Source organism: Pterocles gutturalis, unplaced genomic scaffold (assembly GCF_000699245.1).
Source record: "Pterocles gutturalis isolate BGI_N339 unplaced genomic scaffold, ASM69924v1 scaffold3623, whole genome shotgun sequence".
Classification (NCBI taxonomy): Eukaryota; Metazoa; Chordata; class Aves; order Pterocliformes; family Pteroclidae; genus Pterocles; species Pterocles gutturalis.
Genome location: NW_010122818.1, coordinates 146,839 through 170,416, shown reverse-complemented (window position 1 = coordinate 170,416; position 23,578 = coordinate 146,839). Strand labels below are relative to the sequence as shown.

General features: G+C 40.9%; 1 protein-coding gene across 1 annotated transcript in view; it reads left to right on the top strand.

Annotated features, from left to right (window-relative positions):
- Positions 1-5,208: 5,208 nt before the first annotated feature.
- The window catches only part of LOC104464810 (neurexin-3), a gene marked incomplete at its 3' end in the record, with an annotated part of 92,349 nt that continues 73,979 nt past the window's right edge, over positions 5,209-23,578 (top strand). Inside the window, exons 1-4 of the mRNA XM_010077646.1 lie at positions 5,209-5,248; positions 6,090-6,391; positions 11,623-11,667; positions 13,445-13,606. Coding sequence (XP_010075948.1) covers positions 5,209-5,248; positions 6,090-6,391; positions 11,623-11,667; positions 13,445-13,606 — 549 coding nt within the window. The remainder of the gene's footprint in view (positions 5,249-6,089; positions 6,392-11,622; positions 11,668-13,444; positions 13,607-23,578) is intronic.

Genomic DNA, 23,578 nt, shown 5'->3' with positions numbered 1-23,578 from the left:
GTGTGTTGAGTTCATAGCCACTGCATACCATGGCTCTGCTGCAGTACTCCTCTGATCCACTAGCATTCCTCGGGTGAGGAGGGCCCATCATTCAAGCAGCAGAACCAATGCCAATAGTCAGAACTTGTGCTATTTTTTTTTTTTTTTTGCCTCCTTGCCTTCTGCATAGGTGTATTTTATAACACTGTTGTTGTATCCTTGTTGCACTAGCTTCATTATCTATCCACAGTACCTTTTGAGTACATTGGTAGTTTTTTGTTTTTTTTTCTGTGGTCTGGATTCATGGTGAGGTTGATTGGTGTTTTTTTCTTTTTCTTTTTCTTTTTTTCTTTTTCTTTTTCTTTTTCTTTTTCTTTTTCTTTTTCTTTTTCTTTCATTTTTTCCCCTGCCATGGTGGACGATAGTCCTCTATTTTAATAATAACAGTACTATGGTTAGTAGCCAACTGTGGAAGCTGATTTTTTTCTTAATACAAGTTCCATACCTGTAGGATTTTCTTAAGTTACAGAGAACTGTTAAACAGAGAGAGTAGGGAGAAAAGATTCCTGTAAATACTGTTTTCCTTGTTGACCTCTGATTGACAGAAGGTCAAGGGAGTACCTGCCTGTTCTGCTGCCTCCATCATTAATGCACTCAGCTTTGGCAGAGAAGCCTGGTGCTTGACAGTATTAGACTATTCCTAGATTATCAGGCAGCACCAGCTCTTCTGTGCAAGGCACAGCACACCACTCAGATAAGATAAATCCCACTGAACGCTGGAGTAGTTACTAATTCTGTAGTGGTGCAGAGAGTTTGCTTTTCTCACTGACAGAAGACATGCTCCAATATTGTCTGTAAACCAAACCCCAGTTTGGTGTATGCTGCCGCATAGTACACGTGTAATGTAGTGCGTTTTGATGGAAGGTGAGCAGTGAGCCCGCTGACTTTTGTTTTTAAGAGAACTACCTAAAGTTTTGTTCAGGAGACTTCAAGAAAGTCATTCGCTATTTTATGTTTTTCTAAATATTTCCTAATTGTGCCTGAGGCCAGAAATCCTGTGACATGAGACTCTGCTTTTGTATTAAACTTCCTGTCCTTGGGCAGAATCAGTGCTTCTAGGTTTTGCTGTTTTCAGCTTCACAGGTGTGAAGTGTTAATTTTACAGAATCATCCAAAACTTTGGGTTGACTTCCTGACAGGACTGGAAAAAAATAGTTTTGTTTTCCTCCACAAATGTATGAGAACCTAGGGAATGATCTAGGAGCTCCTGAACTCAAATGCTTACTCTACTATTGATTTTCTTGGTGGCCATGAGTAAATCAATTAAAATGTTTGTGCATTGGTTTCCTCATACATAAATCCAAGGTTTCTCTAGCTCCTAGTGATGTGAATTCTGAATATTTGAGTCCTCCTTTGTAGAAAGAGCTTTGATAGGAACACCTAGCAACAGTTTTGCATGTAAAAACTGAAGTTAAAATTACCGTCTGGCTCTCTGGAATAGGCAGTGTAGCCATATACAGTATGGAAAGATCCCCAGTCTTTACCTGTCCTGGGAACCTGAGATTCAGACAGCTCTGGGGTTTCTACAGGGATAAGAAGAGCCTGGAACCCGGCTCAAGTAGTTGTTGGCTGGGCTTTTGTTTCTCTTCTTCCTATCAGTCTGCACTGTGTACTGATAGCTGATTTGGAGTTTTGAATAGGTGTAAATCCGAGACTTGCAAAACAGGCTTTGCAGTGGGGTGGTGATGGTAAGTGCTTAACGTGCTAGCTCTGCCTGTTAGTGATTAGTGAGAAAAAACATAATGTTATTCCACTTCTTAAAGTGAAGGAGTGACTCTGTTCAAGGAAAAGGTCTGTGATGATCAGTTTGAAGATCCTGAGTTCTGTTTCTACTCTGGTGATTTCTGTAAGGCTTTGAATACATCAAGCATTAAGTCTGTGAAGTTTTGTGCAGGTCTCAGATCTCTGCAAATCCCAGCTGTTGCGGAGAAGTTAATTATTTGAATGTTATAAAATAAGTAATTGGTTTAGATTAATATTAACAAGTGAAATGGAAGCTCTAATTGCTTACACGTGCTGAGTAGCCTGCTTTCAGACTGACTTTTTAAAATCTGTCTAGTATTAACTGAGTTAAAAATTAAATCTTGTAAATCATGTATGAATTAAGAGTTTCCAAACATATTCTATATGCTGCTGTAAGCTTTATTTTATGCAGTTGCATTGTCACCCTTGAATTGCTAGGTCATCACTTCAAGTTAATATCACTTATGTATACAGTGTTTTGCATCCCAGGAAAAGTAGGGATCTATTGGTTCATGTAACATAAACCAAGGATTCCTGGTGACCTTGTATTGGGCCTTAAGTTTAGCTCTTCCAGGTTAGTTGTGCTGCTATGCAGAGACTCCTTGGTACGCTGCCATTGTTTAAAGAATACAGAAATAATAAATATCACAGTGCAATTTGTGGAGCCTTCAGAAACATACAGCTCAAGGGTCATGAGCTAACAAATAAGAAGTGGTTCACCACTCTCAGGTTTTCCAGATGTCACCAGACTGTGCCTGAAAGCATAGGAAATACTGTGAGACCTGCAGCCAGCTTAGCGCTTTTTCTCTTCTAAATCATACATTGTGGAGAGAATCTGTATCTCTTCCTCTCTATGCTCTCTAGTGATTCTCACATGCTTTATGGTTATAGACATCACATATGTCACAGCATTCTAACAGGCAGGCCAGTATGGAAAGGCTGTGCTTGCTACAAAACCTTTCATGTGGCCTGACACAGGCCACTGTATTGTTGCTTGCAGGAACATGCAGTCAAGCTCTCTGGGGACTGGAGCCTGATCTGTGCACTAAGGCCTTTAATGAGACTGATAAACCAGCCATCCACGCGACCACTACTAAACTAGGAATTAGTGGTTTGGAGAATATAGTTTTAGAGAGTATGTTGACCTTGGGAATTGTGCTTATGAGATGTGGGCTGGACAGGCATGAATTTGGGTTGGTCAGTAACCCCAGAGAGATTTTAGTATGTTGTTATCTGAAAATTTGAATGTCTATCCAGAGCAGCCACAGGAGGAAGGAAAAAACCCTGTAACAAAATATGAAATGGAAGTAGGTGACATTCTTCCAAGAAGAGGAAGGACACAAAGATGGATCAGATCTAGAATCCCACCTGTGACAAGGATCATCTTCCCATCTGACTGGAAGAAACAAGCAGATGACGTAGTTGCACGCAGGGGTGGGTTATTAAACCCCACTTATAATAAAACCAGGGGTACAAGTAAAAGTAATATCTCTCTAAATTTGCTCTGCTCTGTTTTGATGAGTCTGCAGTGGTTGCCTTAAATTACTCTTTAAATTTCAAATCTACTCTTTGCTTTCTCCTTTGTACTGAGCAGACCAATGAGATTTTGTCTAAGTGGTTGAGAAAGTGTAAATGAGCCCTATTAATGTGTCGTGTACTGAGTGAACAATCAACCCACCCCATGCCCCCTTCTCAAAGACGTCAAATGTGTATTCAGTGCTCCACAAATCCACAGCTGTAGGAAAATGGCTCAGTCATAATGATCGTGTTTGACTCCTGCCCTGACAGCGGCTATTTGATCAGAATTACCTGCGGGTACATAGAGCACGTGTCCAACTTGATTGTAACACGTTACCTTCTGATGGATCAGGAGTGACTAGGCAGGGGAATTATCATTGTGGAGAGGGTTGTTAAGCGCTCGGCTCTGACTTCGAGAACTGCAATCATTGTTAGCCCTCTGTGCTTAGGCTGGCTGAACACTGACACAAGCATATGCACTCCTTGGTGGTAGTTAAATGTATTCAGAATAGAATCACAGATGCAAGTAATTTGGAAGGGACCTCCAGAGGCCATGTAGTCCAACCACTAGCTCAGAGCAGATGCAGTTAGAGCAGGCAGCACAGGGCTGTGCACAGTCAAGTTTTCAGTATTTCTAAGGATTGAGAGATATCATCACAGCCTCTCTAGGCCCTTCCTAGTGTTTGACCATCCTCAAGATGAAACTTTTTTTTTTTTGTATAGAATGAGAATTTCTTGTGTTCCAGCTGTGTCTGTTGCTTCTCATCCTTCTCCTACACATCTCTCAGAAGAATTGGCCCTGTCTTCTCTATGCTGTCCCATTAAGTAGTTGCAGAGAGCAATAAGGTTTCCTCTGCACTCTCTTTCCTTGAGCCCAAAGTAAACCCAGCTCTGACAGTCTCTCCAGACATATCACATGCTCCAGCACCTTGAGCATTGTAGTAGCTCTTTGCTGGGCTTGCTCCAATATGTTGAGGCCATTTTTATATGGGGGAGCTCAATACAGGACAGAGTATTCCAGATGTGAGCTCACAAATGTCCATTGGGGGAAGAATAGCATCCCTTGGCCTGCTGGCTGTGTTCTTGTCAATACAGCCCAGGATGTGGCTGGCCTTTGCTGAAATGGCAGGCACTGCTGAGTCGTGCTCATCTTGTCCACTGGGACCCCCAGGTCTTTTTCTGCAAAGCTGCCTTTGAGCCAGTCAGCTCCCAACCTGTACTGTTGCATGGAGTAACTTGTCTTACTGCTTGCTTGCAGGGGTATATAGACACCCAGCATGCTTACATAAGCACAAACGCACGTTACTCCTGCCTTCAGACTGACCAGATTTTTTTTAATGAGTTCATTCTGTGATACTGTCAGTTGAGACTGCAAAAGTCTCTGCTTAAAGTACACCTATCACTTGAGCATGATATATGTTTATGTTGCCACACTGTGCTGCTTTGTCACCACTGTTTCATGCTGTGAGGGGACAGATTTCACCATGTAGTTATTTTTCAAGAGTGGCTTTGATGGCAAGTACTTTCCCTTCAGTCTTGTACTAACAAATTCTGGCTAATCTGTATTAGGATTACTAAATGAGACAAAATGAAGCAGAAAAATGCTATTAATGTCAATGGCAGTAGCACTAGCACTTGCCTTATGCAGTGGATTGTAAGCAGTGACTGCCTGTACCATCCACTTATTCATGCTCAGACTCGCTTTCACAGCTGGGAGTCAGAAAGGTGCTGCAATGTGGAGTGGGGGGATCTGTATGGACTCCATTCTAACTACCATTTTCCCCCAGATTGCACTGTTAGGAATGGGCTACAGACAGCCCTCCTGCAAGCTTTACGATCCCAGCTCTGTTCCTTCCACTGGGTAAAACCGAGGTACACAGTTGGCTCAAGTCATCGAAGTAGTGTGATATGGCAGCAGAGCTGGCTCTGAGTGACTGTGGAAGCCCAGGTACTGGGAAGTAGACTTCCAACTCACACGAAGGACTGTCATGGTATTCAAATGCTGCCTGCAGTTGCTAAGAAATTAGTTCAGTGGTTTTCCTTACTGTACATAAGAGCTTTTTTTTTTTCCTCAATGAGGAAATGTTTCATGTCACATGTTGTGAATAATTCCCCTATGTTTATTTTTGCTGTATGAAAAGGATATGCTTCTCCAGTACAGATTTTCTGGATAAGGTGATCAAACAGTCAACGTTCTGAAATGTGTTTAGCAGCAGCATCATTATGGCTGAGCACAAAATGTTTTGTCTGGACTTCCCTCATGCTCCCAGAGAAGGAAACTATAGAACACTTCATGTAGCTCTCTTGTCTGCTTGGTCTCTCATTCAGTTGAAAAAAAGGGGCCGCTCTGTCAGGTTTATCTTCTGATGCCTGTCTGAGATTGCTTGGCAGATGGGTTAATATAAATTCAGGTGACATGACTAATTAATCAAAATACTAATCTTTGCAAAATGTTGGTTTCTTTTGGAAGAATGCATACATGATGTTGTGAATAGTAGAGTTTCCTGTCATTCTCCCCAAAAAGATATGAAGTGTCTTACAGCAGTGTCTTTACATGTACTTTTCTAGGCTCCACTGCATACTTTTGAACGGTCCCTATGGTGACAGTGCTGCAGTGAAACTGAAAAGGCAGTGCTGAAATTCTTCAGTATCAAGGACTCTGCCGTTAATTCTCTTGATATCCTTGCTACAGAACTCTAACAGTGCTGTGAGATTGCTCAGGAATTTCATTATGATCTTGAATCTCTTCTTGTCTGACTGCTGAATAGTTCCATTTCCCTTTTTTCCAGCGCGAGATGAGAACATGGCCACTTTCCGTGGGTCCGAATACCTTTGCTATGACCTGTCGCAAAACCCCATCCAGAGCAGCAGCGATGAGATCACTCTCTCCTTCAAGACATGGCAACGCAACGGGCTCATTCTGCACACTGGCAAGTCAGCTGATTATGTCAACCTGGCCCTGAAAGACGGTGCGGTCTCGTTGGTCATTAACCTGGGGTCTGGGGCCTTCGAGGCCATTGTGGAGCCAGTGAATGGCAAGTTCAATGACAACGCGTGGCATGACGTTAAGGTGACACGCAACCTGCGGCAGGTAATGGTGAAGGGGAGAAAATGCTGGGGAAGATCTTGTTCTGTCTTATTAGGATGGGAAGTTGGGAGAGAATAATGGAGAATTGGGGATGCTCAGTGAAATTGTTAGAGTTTCTTCACCTTTTCTGGATCTTGGTATCTAAAGGACAGCGAAAAAACATTAGTTGACGGGAATTGATCCCTGTTGTGATATCTTCATCTCCACTTTATTAATTTTCTGTTTTTTTTTTTCCCAGTTTTATTTAATAATAAAAATTTGTGATGTAACTTTACTTTAATCTCCCTTTTCTCTTTTTCAGTTCTCCCTTTATTTTATTATTTCCTTAATTATGATTCAATCTTATCAGTAGTATTCTTGTTGCATTTAATTACTGTGGGAACAGAGTCTTTTTCCAGCAGCCAGTGCTCTGCACCTCTCTCCTTTTTCTTTCAGTTTTGTTAATTGGTTTAACCATTGCCATGATGTCATAATTCTAATTCCGGAAGTCTTTTTTTTTACTTTACTTTTTCTTTTCTTTGTGTGTGCATGTGAGTGTGCAGGTATGCAGGCTGGTGGGTATGTGTGTAATTATTTTAACTTTATAGCTTTGGAATTAATTGGCTGGAGTCTTTCTGAGTCTTCTTGATTCTCTGTTCTTTTTTTCTTCTTCTTGATTCCCCTCCCCCCCTTCTTTCTGTAACAAGATTCTACTTTATTTCTTGTGTCTTTGCCTATGAGAGTGTTTGCTGTGAGGACTGGAAAAGTGGAAGGATCAAAACCCAGCAAATGCTGATCAATCCAGCACCCTGCAATTCCACTTTGGAAAATTTTTTGTGACTTTGACCGGTGTAATTTTGCACATCTGTATGCTGCTTTTCTAAGCAGACAACTCTATCAGGTGATGTATTTGGTAGTAGGTTAGTCTTAAAATCCTGAAGCCTTCCTCATGAAATATAAATTCAGACATAGATAAGATAAAATTAAATAACCTTGCTCTGAAAACTGGTGAATATATCAAGTCACTAAGGCCCATCTGCTGCATGATAAATGAGGCTTACACTGTGAACGGGAACTATTTGGTGTCTTGCTGATTGGTAGAAGCAGCAGAAGTAGCTTGTAAATGTAAGATTCCAAAATAGATTTGTGAAAACAAAATGATTGGTTTACTTGTTCATTAATGTGAGTATTAACACAACCCTTAATAGTTTTATTTGAGTTTATACAATGTCATTTGCTGAGAAAACAGCTTTTGTGCTAATATTTTACAGGAGCTAAGGTAAAGCGTATCTGTGAGTGTAGGACAATCAGTGCCAGGGATCAGAAACAGTCTCTACTAGTAGATGTCAGTGGATAATTTATCTGTTGTGAGGATTTCACACCTTTCTTTTAAATATTTGGGTCTAGGGCTGAAGATATTTATTTGTCTTTCCCATGTGAATTCCTGTATTTCTACATGCTTAGGGTGTCTGGCTCTTTGATGACAAATCTATCATCAAACTTTCATGAGACTACAGGGTTCTCACTTATGGCAATATGAGTCTCTCAGTAGTTTGTATGCAGATGAAAATTTAATTTCTTATGCAGTGGATGGGTCTTAAGAATCTTATTCAAATGTTCCCACCAGATGCACAAACCAGTTGAGTGTTGTCAGTCTGGAAGGGTCAGAATGTATGGCTTTATTTGACATGTTTTTTATTTTTAGATAGTCTCACAATGGCTAGTCTCTGTGTATCTCAGTATACCTTACTGGTCATTTTAGTTAATCATACCCTTTATTTTCACCAGAAATCAGTTTTCAGTGGGAAAATGTGCCTGAAGCAAAACACGTCCTTGCTTCATGCCAGGATTGGTTTGGATCTTGAAGAAGCAGAGTGGGGAAGGGTCACAGACAAAACTCTGTATAGGAAGCTATCACTTTCTTTTCCTGATCTTTCGTCTAGTGATTTTTAAATTTATTTTCTGGGTCCACAGTTAAATGGAAATATGTCTATGCCTCTCCATCTTTGATTAGACCGGGACAGTGCTTTGGTGACTATTAGAAAGTGAGTCCCTTGCCAGTTAAGCGGCACCAAAAATTTTTAATCCTCCTGATCTATTCACTATGGATGTTTTCATGTGATCCTGAATTCTTAAAGGGTCCAGCTTGATGGGGCAAGAAAGAGGATATTTTAATAAGGTGTCTCTGCTCTTTCCAAAGAAAGGCCAGTCTTAAATGAAAAATAAATAACAGAGCTGATCTGGGGTCCAATTCTATAAATAGGTGTGACAGAATGCAGTTCAACTAATAAATATCAATGAGGATGGAATTTTTTTGAATCATCTTTTCCCTGGATACTTTCATTTTAACTTCTGATCAAGTTCAATCTCAAAATTAAGAGACTGACACAGAACCTAAACTTCCCAGAAAGTGGAACTGATGAGGCCTTGAGGAGAAGCAATCCTGATAGTCCTGAAAGATGTCATCCAAAAATTATTGGTAAGTTTGACCACAGTTTTCATTGAGGAGAAACCTTCAGTGCTGCAGCCTTCCTGTTAGGTCCTGTGCATTCTTACTTTTAATTGATAGTACTCAGGATGAAGAATTATTAAAACCCTTCAATCTTCTGGATAAAGAGTTTGGAAAAGATGGAAAACTTGAATGACTGGTACCTACTTAATACCTGCTATGGACATTTTCCAGGACACAACTGAGAATGGTCAGTCTGTATCTTGTCCTTATAAATGCTTCACTTAACAACAACAACAACGAAAGTTAAAGGCACCATTCTAAATAAAGCACAGGGTGAAGAGTTTTTGGGTTTCTCCATTCTGACAGCAGCTTCCAGCAGCTTACCTGTCCTGTTTGTGTGTGTGCATGCATAAGACAGAGTTTCTCTATCTGTAAAATACTTAACAATCTTTCACTGTCTGAAATGTATAAAATCACACATTTTGTCCTTTATCACATCCAATATAATTTTGTATATCCTAAACAAGTTTGTATTTAAGAAATATTTCCTGCATCTTTCCTGACATAAATTCACCTGTAAACTTGCAACATAATATAGGTCACTTGGAAGTTTTGTTTCTGTGCTGTGCCCACGTTTCCTCAAAAAAAACCCACCCACCCCCAAAAAGCAAAAAAAAAGTCAACAAAAAACATTGCCCTTGAATACTGATGCTTTATAAGGAAATCAGTAGCCCCTTGTAATTGATTGGAAACATTGCACTGGAGAGAAATATATTTCTCATTAAAATGAACTTTAAAAAAAAGGAGCCTTAGGAATTCCAATAATGTGATAAAAAGCTAAAACAATTCCAGGTAAAGGGGCTATCAGAGCTTCAGGATGCCATCTAGTATTTTCCTCTACTCTTTTTAGAGTGGGAGAAGGTAGAGAAGGATTTGCATTTTTTTTGTCTGTTCCTATAATTAGAGCAGAACTTCAAATACCTGGACTTTTGCCCAGTACTTTTTGGAATTGTTAAATGTTTTTTAGCTAAGCTAGAAAAGTACTAAGTGCTGATTTTTTTTAGAGCAAATGACTATCACAGCAGTTAATCTCCTTAGAGACAAACCAAGTGAACCCACAGATTCCTCTGAGTAGCGATTGTTAATGTGAAAGCAAATCTCCTTGTTCATTTATCTCATTATTTCAGTTAAAAGTAAGCCCTCTTTCTGCCTTGTGAGAAGCCTTTACTAGAAATAGGATCACGGCTGCATTTTACCAAGGCTTCCAGAGCATGTTTGGGGCAGTGTGGTCTGGTGGGAGGAGCAGAGGAGACTGAATGTCAGGTTTCCCATGTCTGTTTTCAGGTCCACTGCTGACACTCCAGCTCATTTTTAGCATGTTCTTCTCCCCTGGGCCACCTCCTGGCTTGTGAAAATGGATTTACTAACAACATATCACTGAGAGTCAGACTTCCTTGATGAAGATTTCAGAGGAGTTTGCGCTCTTTATACCCAAGTATAGAATATTATTATTTAATGCCCATAGAAAATAAAATAGACATGGGATGTTATGTTCAATGCGACAAAGTCTGAACAAACTTGCTTCCTTATTAAATGTGCAACTCTCTGAAATTTGCAAGCAGATAGTTTTTACGTGAGGCAGCAAAGATCTTGTTTGTGGAATTTGTGATAATTCGACAACTTCAGTCACACTGGAACAAGGACTTTGAGCCTCCATGGTCTGCACTTCCTTATTAACACTGAAGCTAGTCACCATGCAAAACCTGCTATAAAGATCTTGAGTTCCCTAGCTGCTAAGAAGCAAACAAGAAACAATGTTTAGGTTTGAGCAGTTGGCATGTACATGCCTTGGAAGGGGTCAACAAAGCATCTCCAAAGCTCTGCTAAACCCAACTAAGTGGACTGACTGGTGAATTCTCCTAGCTTCTCTGTAATATAGATGCAGTATAACAGGAGAGACACTAAATCTTATCAATCTCTGTCTTCAACCTTGATGCAAGCAACACAATTCTTCCTACACAATTCCTTGACACATTTCTCCCTAGGAGAGGTTAAACTCCTGTACTCTTGGGTGACCTAAGTGAGCTACAGGCAAAGAGCCAAGCACAGCTATTTTTGTGTGCTTCTCCTGAAAGTCACAAGCTTACTTTCTGTACAGAAACATGCAGACTGGGAAACTTGGAAGGAAGACTCAAGAGTCTTGGACTCATCTTCATCTGCATCCTCCAGCCAAAGGAAATATTGGCCTGCTTGTTATATTCTGCAATGCTTGAGGGTAGTGAGGCTTGGAAGAGGAGTGCAGAGATGATGGTGGATGGAAGAAGAGAGTCATGGTTGGGTTTGGGGTCATGGCTGGGTTTGTGCTGAGGGGGCTAACTATGTACTGTGCGTGTGCATCTCTGAGGGTAAGGTTCTTGTTTGGGGGGAGCACTTGAATGGGCATATGAAGAGTAAGTATTGCACTTTTTTAACTTTGCTTCAGTCCTGGATAATGTGTATGAGGGTTGAAGTTAATGACTAATATCAGCATGGGAAGACTAGGGAGCACCCTTCTTTACAGTCTAGATGGCATGGTTCCCCATAGAGTCCTGGTCATATTGTCCTTTTTCTCACTTTGTGTGTGTCAGGTGCCCCATGCCTTTTTTTGAAAGACTAACACTAGACCATTCATGCAATGTGTCATTTTTACTAACCAACTAATGTACTAACACCCTAACGACTCATCTTTGCTTTTAGTTATTTTAATTAACAATCGTTCTGTTCACGATTTTTTAATTTCCTTTCTTCCCCCTTTTCCGCAAAGCACTCAGGCATTGGACACGCTATGGTAAACAAACTACATTGTCTGGTAGATATCATTCTTATTGTCTCTTTTTTTGGGTTTGCCGTGTGTTACCTGCCTTTTCCTCCCCCTACCCCCTCTTTTTCCCCCTCCTTTATACTTCTTCCTTTAATTTAATTTCATTGAAAACACTTTTTTTTTCTTTTTTTTTTTTTTTTTTTTTTTTTTTAATGGAAAAATGAGCAACAAAAGCAACTAACACAACTCTTCTGGAAATGGGGTTTGGACCTTTCTTTCGTTGGTTTCTTCACCTCCCTCTTTAGTTCTTTTCCATTCCAGCGATAAATTGTTGGGTTTTTCCCCTTGCTTTCGAGTTCAGCTTAAACTCTTTCACTTTGGTTTGTTTTGCTTTTTTCCCCCCTTTTCATTTTTGTTTTTTACTCTGAAGGTTTCTAGATAAGAACCATTCCAGGGCCTCTAGTCCGTGGTGGTGAAGGCTCTCTTTTTCTCTCATCCTTTTGTTGTGGCAACGGCTATTACAGGCAAACTGGCCGGAGTTGTCCTCTTTCTCCTGATTTTCCCCCAATTCCCTCCCTCCTTATTCTCTCCTCCTCCTTCTCCCTCTTGCTCTCCCTCTTGCTCTCTCTCTCACTTTCTATCTCTCTCTGACCTCTACCTGCCGTGGCCAACAGGAGCTCAGCCGGTTGTTTGTCTCAGTACACACTCTGCATGGCATGTCCACGTCTGGTGACTCACCCGTCTCCTCCTGGCCTCAATCTATTTTCCTTCATCTCCCCTTTAAACCACTAACAGCATCTACAGAAAACACATCTAATTCACTTGCTCCTCTCCCTTCCTCTCCTTCCGTCCCCTTTCACCCTCCATGTGTTTGGGGTTAGATTTTTTGGGGACATTTTTGTTCTATTTTGACGTTTTTTTATTATTATTTTGGGTTTTGTTTTTTTGGTTTTGGTTTTTTTTTTTTTGGATTCTTTTGTTTGTTTTTGGTTTTGTTTATTTTTGGATTGCATGCAAGTGTGAAATAGTTCTCTCTCTCTCTTCTTCTCCCTCTCTCTCTCTTCTCTCTTTTTTCCTGTTATCTTTCTGGGCTCCAGATATATTGGCATGACATGTCAAAGTGCAGTGTGTGCACGCTTTGTGTTTTCTTTCTTTCTCATCTCTGCTTCTCTCACACTTGTTCGTGTGTGGTTGATTTATTTTCATTTGTTTTATTTTAATTTATTTCCTGTTTATATTTTGATTATGATTTTGTTTGTTTGTTTTTTTTTTTTGGTGGGTGGTGGGTGTGTGTCTCTCTAGGTACATGGCATGCACATCCATAAAGTATTGAAAGTGAGATCCCTTCCCCCCCCCCTCCCCGAATGCATGATCATCAGTGTGCCGTGAGCAAAAGAAACATAAAAAAATAAAAAATACCAACCTCGTCTTCATTAGTGGGTTTTTTTTCACTAACAACCATAACTAACTGTAATCATTAAACTATATACTAATTAATCATAAAATCAAATAATATGAGAAATCTCTTTCAAGGACAGTTCCATTTTCTGGCCTGAATATAGATGGAAAGCATCTCAATCGGTAGACTGCTGGGTCAGCCTGACAGTGCTGATACATCAGAATGTGGAGAAGTAGATGCTGGCACATTTCCATTGTGGGTGAAGCAGACCAGAAAATGAAGCTTGGCTGAACTGAAAAAATACAGAACAATCTCAACAAAATCCTTTATAAAACTGACATAAAAATGTAGGGGAGGTAACTTGTTCTGTTCAGGATGGTAAGGTTATTGGTGGGATTTTCTTTGTCCATTGTGTCCCTCAAATAGGTGACAATCTCTGTGGATGGCATCCTCACCACCACGGGCTACACACAAGAGGACTACACCATGCTGGGCTCAGATGACTTCTTTTACGTGGGAGGGAGCCCCAGTACTGCTGATTTACCTGGATCTCCAGTAAGCAACAACTTCATGGGCTGCCTCAAAGAGGTAACTGTTTCAAAATAATTCTTGTTTCTCTGCTTTCCGTTTCTCAAACTCATTGCTCGTCCTGCCTTTCATTTCACACTCAGTGTCTTTTTGTGATGCTGAATTTTACACTGATATTGTAACAGCTCTGTAAGGATAAACTTATAATTCAGATGGACAGAAGGAATCAGCTGCGAAAATCATGAGCTTGCGGTCAGAATCAGACTTCTAGTGCTTGGATTACAGAAAACATACCCATGGTAGTGGGAGAGGTGTCTTCTGTAGGCTATTAGCCATTTACAGGGAAGCATTATAGTCTTCTAGGCACTGAGGCAACAGCCATTTAAAAAAAGATAAATGGCTTTTTATTAGTAAGCAGCATTTTTGGGTGAAAAAATCATAATCAGAAGCATATTTAGGATGTTTTTAAGGTTCTGGATTTTACCTGTGAATACAGGCAGTTATCAATTTACCAGGAAGACACAGAGGTAGAATAAACTGGAAAAATTAAACTTGAGGATAGCAAAAAATATATGTATAAATTAGGTGAGAAGAATGTGGCAATAATGAGGCATCTGGACTTGAAGTTGACTGTGTTTGGCAAGTCCATGTAGCAGAGCACTGCTGTATTGGTCAGGAATAGCTAGCTGCCTTCCACAACCATGTTGTCTCCTGCTGACTGGATTCCTCTGTCATGTAGTTAATCCATAACTTTGAGAAAATCTACACCTGGATAATAGAGATTAGACTGCCTGGTTAGCAGCAGCAACTAGAATAATAGACTAGTGTTCCTTCGAAGGAAAATTTTAAAAAAGGATGAAGCCTCAGCCCATATCTGAAACTTGGTGCAGTTGTTCAGGTATCAGGCTCTGAAGTCAGCTTTTGTCTTCTTTTCTAACTCTTCTAGTAGAATTTGTGATGATCGTTGTCATTAATGATGATATAGATATTGACACCCCCAAAATATGTTATAGAAAGCTTACTGAAAAACAAGTTTTCTCAGTCAGCTTCGTACCTAGTCTGGCATAAGCGTTTCTTGCAGGAGGTTTCTCCCTGATGTTGTGATTCTGTACTAATACTGTTTTTCACAGGGTGTGGCTTGGGGGATCTAATTTTATTTGCAGCTAGGAGGGTTGTCATAATATCCTCTTTGTATGAACATTTAGTATCAAAGGGAAGGCAGACCTGAGCTTTTGTATAGGACTCATGGAAACAGCAATGTGGAGTTATATGTTGTTCTGCATCTTTAACTGCCTGACAAGTTACCATCCTACCAGTGCTCGACCCATGGTGCTAAGGTTGTCTGTTATGTGCCAGTCCTTTGATGCAAGCAATGGCTGTCAACGTCTGGAACTGTTCTCCTGTCTGACCTCTAGATTAATTAAGGGGATGCACATATGCTGGAAAAGAGCATGTGAATATCTTACATAGGAAGTGAAACTGCTCTCCTGAGCATAAACTGTCATACAGAGATCAAATCCTTCTGTTTTCATCTGTAGAGCCTTGGGCCTGATTTTCATAGGCACTGAGCATCCTCATTTGATTGAAATCAAGAGGGGATACAGCTTTTTAGTGTCTCTTTAAATCAGGATCTTAATTTTATTTATGGATGCTATGAACATAACACTTAGCAGAAGCCATTTTTACGTGTGCTTTAAGTCAAGCCAATGGAGCAGAGAAAGTGGTGACAAGAAAATCTTCAGCACCTTTATTATTTATATAATCATTTGTATTCTATTAGCTTGCACAATGTGCTAAGAGCGACTTACATAGCCATCCCAGCATGCTCTGTGAGAAGCAAAACCCAAGCAACGACTTAAGAATGAGAGGAAGAAAACAGATAATCGGAATGTGCTTTTGTACCTTAACCTGACTAGGCAGTGACAGGAGATGTGTATGAGCACCTGGCTAGACTTAAGGGTGGGCTGGTGCTGGCTGGGTTTGAGCTATACTTGCTTAGTAGCAACCCACTTTTAATAGTGGCCTAGTAATGCTTTCAGCTGCTGTGAAAATGTGCCCAAAATGTACATTGCATGGCCTTTGAGAATGAATTCAGTATACTCTATTCACCAAATGTGAGTGTAGTGCGGAGTTGCTGGGGCAGACACCAGGAAATGGGATAAATGGAGAAAATGTAATATTTCAAAAAGAAAGCCTTGTTACTAATTAGCACTTTGCATGCCCAGTCCATCATTCCTCCAGACCCCCTTATGCTGGAGAATAAATTACCGCAGGTACTACTAAGACATGTAAGGAAGCTGAGCGTTGTGCTTTTTCCCTCAGTTCTGCTTTTGGCAAGTGGAAGTGACAGGGAGCTGTGATTCATGGAGAAAGAGTGTCCCTAGATGACTATCAGAATCCTGACAACATCCAGAAGTGCAGCCGTAATGCTGACAGCTGCATGGGGCAGGGTCTGACCAGAATAGACAGCCTGTATAGGCTGAGAAGGGTTCTCATTGCATATATTGTCAGTTATTCCCACACGTCAGAGCAGGCACTGCTGCCATTAAGTGGAGCTTTGTATGAGTTGAGCAGACAGTAGTTTGCCTTGTGAAATTCCTCCCAGGGTCAGTTTCCTCTTCTTTCCTTAGCTAGGGATGAAAACACTGATGGCAAAGGTAACAGGATCAACCAGAGATCCACCCAGAATTAGACGACGGTTCTTTTGAGTGTTTCCTTTATGTTTACTTCTGAAATGCCGGGGTATATCTGTGCAATGCAGCATGGTATGAAAGAAACCCGAGCTGTCTTGCAAAGCTAGAATGCCTGTGGGGATCAGGATGACCCCCTGGGGCAGCCAGCTTTGGTCCTTGAAGAGGCAGAATTAGATTAGTGCCATGTGCCTATAACATTTCTGGATCCAGAACTGGCTACGGGGAACTTTACTTGGCTCTCTGCATTGCATGGCAATGTGTTTTGTAATTCTATCCCTATAGGTTACATTTTAAAAATTTTCTCTGTGGCCAGGAAAGATGCTTGATCTCTCATCGACCAGTACTGGAGTAGCTTGAGCTTTTAAGAAAGATATTCTAAGCTAAGAAAGTTGGGGGTAGTATAAAAATGTAATAGCAAATATTGTACCTTTCAGTTTATGCTTTCTGGTAGAGCAAGGCTTCTTTTTCCGGCCAAAGTCCTAGCTATGTAATCTCCTGTTCCCAGAGACACAGCTCATCCTGAGTGGATTGCACTGCTGTATGTAATGGTGAAGAATATCCTGCCAAGCCCTGTACTGATCTCTTGAAGGCATTAGAGCAGAATGGTCTATTCCAACTCCCCTGTGCTTGTTGAAGGACTTCCCTTAGGGATGTCTCACTTTCCTAGGAAGGCAAACGGATTGATGCCAGCAGGGTGAAATTTTCAACCTTCACCCTGTAATCTCTCTTATTTCATCTGGACCATGTTAGTCTCGCAGTACAGCAACTAATTGCTTGCATGGGGGATAATAGGGCTTCTTGCGTGGAGCATTGCCTTCCCACTTCCTCTGAGATTACGTGCAGGTGCTGAAGTGCAATGGGGCAGAGTGCCCAATGACCCTCTCTGCCTCTTTGCAGCTGGGAAGGACTTCTCCACTCAGCTGGGCTTGGTGACAGGAGGAAGGGCAGCTATGGCAGGGTAGACGCTTCATATGGTCAGAGTCTAAGACTTGAGTAGGAGGAATTGGAGAGTGTAAGAGTGTGTTCCTGGCACAGAACTAGGGATCTGAGGGCTCCCCTGCTGCAGTATCTAAATAAGCAGCGATGAAGGTAACCATGTTTTCTTTGAATTGTCTGAGCCAATGTTTCCTCCTTTTGCCACAGAATAGATCCTCCTGCCTCCCCTTTTCCTTATGGCTACAGGTTCTGATTGAAGAATTAGAACTTGTTGCACTAAGTTGCCAGCAGTAATATACCTGAATCGTAAATCCAAGTGTGGAATGCGTAGTTCAGGCTGGTTTGTGGTGTGTGGTTTTTCTTTTCTTTTCTCTTTTCTTTTCTTTTCTTTTCTTTTCTTTTTTTTTTTTCTCTTCTCTTCTCTTCTCTTCTTTTCCTGTTTTGATCAGAATTGAAGATGTCTCAATGTCTGGTAGCACTGTTTGGTTTTAGTTTCTCTGTAGCCATCCTGGTAGGGTTGCAGTTTACCTGACACTATAATGAGGGAAGAAGCATGGAAAGTAGAAGTAACTTTTTTCATAAAAATTTTAAAATGCAGAATACGTAAATAGGGCAGTACACAGACATCAAATGTGGACATTGCATTGTATTTGAATAAAATAAGGCTTTCTGGGCCTTCAGTCTTAAGATAAATTGTTCTAGAGGAATTCTGGGGGGAAGCTGGTGTATTTCCTATTGTGCAGGAAACCAGATACAGAGATGTGATAGGAGGAGGTACAGAGGCACATCTGAGGTAAATGAGCAGAGATGTTTTTTAACGGGTGGCAGGGAAGGAGTGACAGTGCTTTAAGAGTCAGTAAATGGATATACAGGGAGCAGCACTGCGTGAAGGGGGAAAGGAAAAAGGATACATTGATAGTTTTTAGAGACACCCTTATGGCCAGAAGGAGGTAAGGCAAGAAAGGTAATGACAGACAGCTATGTTTTGCATGTACTGGGGAGTCTCAAGGAGGAGATTTCTGTAATCAGAGTTGGAGATGGAGAGTGACTGGGTGAGAAGTTTAGCTGTGTAGGCAAAGAGAGAAAACTGGATTTCAATCCGTGATCGCTAGAGAACGGAGAGAATTGGAGTGTTTCCTAGGCTATATTAGGGACCCAGCCATTCAGATTCGATTTACTTGGAGCAGTACTTAGATGGTACAGATGGAGGTGCTTTAGAGGAGCCTAAGGTGGTCCCTAGAGAATGGATATGCATGAGAAAATTTATGGAATCTTCACATTTTCTTGTAAATGCTTTATTAAAATATAAATTTTGAAAAATGTGGGTTGGTACTATCAGCATGATGGAAGCAGTGGGGTTTGCATATGGGCAAAATATGGCAGAAATGATTGCAGGGGTCAAGCACCATCTGCCTGTGATGGGAGAAAGCTGTGAAAGCTTAGATAATTTCTGTCTGCAATTTAACTGCTAGGAGCCAGATTTCCAAATGGTTCGTGAGTGTGCCCAGTTGCTGTATGTACATCTTGGATACTGTCTGCAAGCCAGGTCTTTTTCAGGCCTATTTGCATGTGTAATGTTAATGATGATGTGATTTCTGTTTGGGGATGAGTTTTTCTGGTTGGAGTGTCACACTGGGGAGCAGGCTGAAGGTGAAGATAGAAGGCCTAAAACATTGGAGGCAGAGAAAAACAGCCCCAGTGTGAAGAGGACAGATGGAGAAAGCTGCAGTTTTAAGAGCCCCTCCCTAACAGTTACACCAGATAGCCCAGAAGCATTTGGGTGCCCAAGATTGCCCTCCAGAGTAGCGATTTAATAGAGCCCTAGGAATGCATAAGAGGAGATGACGAGTCAAGAATCAACAGTGTGGGGAGTTTCACTGATGTGCTGTGGAGAAAGTTTACCACATGAATGGCATTAATTACCCACACGTGCTGATCCGACATTGCTGCTCCAGCTGCTGGACCAGTCTGTTTCCCGTCTGTATTACTTAGTGAATTTAATATTTGAAAAAGAAGGGGACGGGCTAGTGGTACTGCATAGAAGCAGATAAAACATTGCCAAAGTCTGAATATGATTCCTCTCCTCTAAACATGTCTTGTTCTTAATCTTGATCTCCCATTAATGTTCTCTGCCAGACCACCCCAAATAGCCCTGATGAGGATGACCCTGATTCCTAAACTTCAAGATCCATAGGCTTGTAAAGTCTTTGGTTTCCCCTCACTCTTAAATTTCCAGTTGCATTACTGCTGCAGCTCTAGGCTACGCATATTGAGAGTCAAGAATATCTGTACGTTTTCTCTGTGGATCTGCAGAACATACAGCACAAGGCCTTCATCATGTTTTTGAGTGCCCTTGTAGAAAACCTAACACAGTGGCTTAGGAGACATAACAGGGGAGATGTTAACTAACATTTTGAGCAGCTCCTGCAGAAATTCATGAAGGGAATAAGAAAAAAACATATTTCTCAGAAGATTTAGTTTGGAGGTGGGAATGGAAACTGAGATCAATATGATACAAAGCAAGAAGCTGAGAGAATGCTGAATAGCTAAATAAATGGGAAGGGGGAGATGATTGTGTTTTCTCTTCAAGTAGTGCTTAGAAGTTTAGTTCCTGAGCTGGTTTGCATTTGGTATTTCTATATTAGCTCAGAGTCAGAAGGGGTATATGGTGGTTTGGGCAATAGAACATGTCCCAGGCTGCCTGCTGGTTGCCAACACATGTTGGATGCTTGGGCACCGATCCTGCAAGCCTTTCTGCAGCACATAGCAAAGAAATACCTTGTGCTTTCTGGTCTGAGTGTGGGGCATAACAGAAAGCTGAGGTGAGCAAGAGGCTCTCTGAACTGAGCACCTGAGAGCTGAAGCACCTTGCCCTCTATCATCTCTGGGTTTTTTGACAGCATTGAAAAAGAAGCAATGTTTTGAGGAGCATTATTTTTAAACAAATTTTTTATCTTACTAGAGGAACTTCTCTTGGCCTGCCAGACCTCTGCTTTGCTGCCAGTAAGGAGTGGCATTGTGCCTCCCCTGTTTTGCTTGCCTGTATGTTTACATGCACACACCATCCTATAATCGTAACCGATTGAATCACACCAGCCTCTTTTCTCAGGAATAACTGCTAGAGTGAAATTTACCCTACCCACAAGTATAGGAGAAAATTTATAATACCACTTACGTCAAACCAGGCACCAGTAAGTCTTCTGTGGTTTGTGGTCCCAATACTAACGTTTAGCAGGGTGATGAATGTCAGCTTCTCTGGAGAAGGCACTTGATTCAGTTGATTTTGCTAGTGACTTTCTTAGGGAATCATTTAGCAAAGATGGAAGAAAAGAGGAATGTTTGTTCTGTGAACCAAAGGCAAGGCAATAATTCCAACATGGAAAGTCTACACCGATACTGTGAGCCAGGGAGCAAAGAAGAGAGAGGATGCAGATTTCTGTGCAGTGTCAGAGTTGTGGGAGATGAAAGGTCAGAGGTGAGCTTCTGTGATGCAGATAGAGCATGCATAGACGAAAGCATCATGTGGCACAGTAACGCAATATCAACATTGTACAATCAATTCATTTGAATTCATTTACAATTAATTCATTTGGAGTTCAGACATAGAGGAATAAACTACCTAGCAGTCCCTGTAGTCTCTGAGCTTGTTCCTGTTTGATACTCTCTTGAGTGAATTCCCTCGACTATCAAACATGCTTGACTATCAGTTCCCTTGACTTTGTAAACACCATGAAGGTAGAATATCCCAGACTGAGAGCTCCTAGGAGAATCTCAAATCAGAATGTCCCAGTCAGTTTGACATGGCAAATTAATATCTTGGATTTTGGCATGTATTTGTGTAGTGTCTAATGTTTTTTTCTAAATTGTGATTCTTGTGAATGGCAAGGATCTCATACAGAAAAAGACAATGGTACAGAGTTTGATGCATTGTATCTCTATATGTAGTAAATGTACTAAAAGTCTAATTCATAATGATGAATAATGTTAGCTCATAGGCCACTTCATCTGAAGAGTTCAATTGGTTTTTTTTTTTTTTTAAAGCAACCTGAGAGATTTTGGCTTCTTGTAAACCATCTGCTAAAATACAGTACCAAAGGGAGTAAATGTCATTATCCTCTTCCTTCATTGCTGCAACTGAGGCATAGATGTGCTGTAACTTGGTTCGCATCGTATAGACTGCCAGTGGTAGAACAATGGATAAAAGAGGGACATCCTACCTATCGCTCCATCTCTTTTCCTTGGTCTTTACTTCCTCCCAGCAGGGAGAGTCTATGTCTTCAGTACAGTGTAAAAGTCACAACTGACTGATGTTCTTACTGGAGAATACTGTATGTTCCTGGAATTATTGCACATTGTTTCTCTAGGGAATTTTCTTCTTTACCAGCAATATTTACCAATTTCCTCTTGTTTTAGCCTTGATTTCTTTATACATTCCCGTCAAGCTGAGAAGGGGATGATTGTGAAAAACAAACTTCGGAAGATTGCACAGGGCATGCATAGGTTACGTCAAAAGTGAATCTTAACTTGCTAGCTGAACCTGTTGCTGATGGGTATGAAATGTCACTCTACCTCTTAAGAGTCGGCTCAGGTGAGGAAATGAAGGAAAAATCCTGAACAGACCTTACTCCCAGGCAATCTAAATAGCAGAGGTTAAGGCTGGGGACTGTTCAAATGGCGACAAATGACAACAAACAGTTGGCATTGTAGCTCATTTTTGAATGCAAGCAAGGTCTCATGGGCATTTCTCTGCTTCTTTGTGCTGTTTCTTCTGGGGCTTCAGTCCAAGATATTTCGAACTGTGTGATAAGTGCAGTGTATCTTAGGAGATTTCTTCCATGTCTGATCAGAATGGGAAATTATCTTACAGTTAAAGATCCAGTTAAACTTCTGCTGGATTTGGGGAGACTCTTTAATGAAGTACCTGTCACTCTGCGCATTCCAGAGGTTAATATTTTACTTTCTTGTGTTCTCACATTTTTAGTTAGGATTAATGGCCTGGCCCACAGGAACTAAAATCAGTAGTCTTATAAGGTGTATTAGTATGCTGGCAGTGCTGCAGCTTTGATTTAGGTATGGAGTTATTCAAAGCCACTTTTCCTTACATAATTTAGTCCTTGCTTACCTGACAGAAGAAAGGCTTCTGCTAGCGTTATTGCTGTGCCTCTTGCATGACACAGGAAAGAACTTTGTCAGCTTGGCTTATCTGCATCCATTGCAAGAGGTTTGCTGGCATAATGATATTGGATGAGGGTTTCTTGCAAAATAACAAAAGCTAACCTCAATTGTTGATTGATCTCTTTCATCAAACTTTTTTGACCACATATAAAATGGGGGAGTAATGTTCTAATGATGTCCACAGGAAGTGTACTCATGACCTGCCCATACATCTATGGAAAGTATTCCTGCTAAGCAGGAAAACAATTTCAAATTGCCTCATCAAATTAGTCCTTAGTGAAGGTATTTAAATATGAAAATGAAGTGCTAGAATTACTTTGCAATTAATAAAACATGGGAGATCTAAAAGACAGGAGCTGAAGTTTGGTACAGGAAGCTGGAGGAGATGTTATTTTATTATCTGTGTATGGAAACAATCACCAGGCTCGTAAATTTTTTCTTTAACGAAATTCATATAGCAAAAGTTCTAAAACCTTAGAGCCACAATGAACCTAGAAGTACAAACTCTTTGTGTTTGTTTTTTTTTTTTTCTTTTCTTTTTTTTTTCCCTCTCCCCCTAGCTCTGTCCACAAATTAAACAAATACAGGTTCTAGTTAAGGTCACATTTATTACAATATAGTACCTTGTTCTCTGGAACTCTTATCAGTAGGCAGACAGTGACTTGCAGGCGTTCTAGGTCAGCCCCAGTGCATACATTTTGTTGGGGCATTAATTTAAAGGATAATTCAAATACCATCAGTTTGGTGGCATTGAACTCCTCAAGTTAATGCGCTCTTAGAAATTTTACAAAAGTAATTAATGGCCAAAGTCTGATTAATAAAGTATATATGTAGTCTGAGCATACATTTTAAAGCAAGCATTGATGAGCAAACATAGACACTGAAACTTTGTATGCAGAAGGCACAAGAGGCATCTTTTTGCAGGGCTGCTTGAACTATGTACTGCCACCATGCTCATAAGCTAAAGAGGATCCATGGAGCTAGAACAAAGTCTAACTCTCTGCATCTGTCACCAGAACAGATACCTAGGGAAGAAACCAGCAGCAGAGGTTGGTGTCACCACTGCACAGTGTAGCCAGCAGGCTGATGTGTTACACCAGTAGTAGAGCACTCCGCTGAATCCTGACTGAGCCATCCACACGTGACCCTCAGTCCTGGTGCCATAGCCATCTGTGCTTGCTTTGCAGCAGGACCATCAGGAGTGAGCTTTTCTTTCCTGAATAATGAA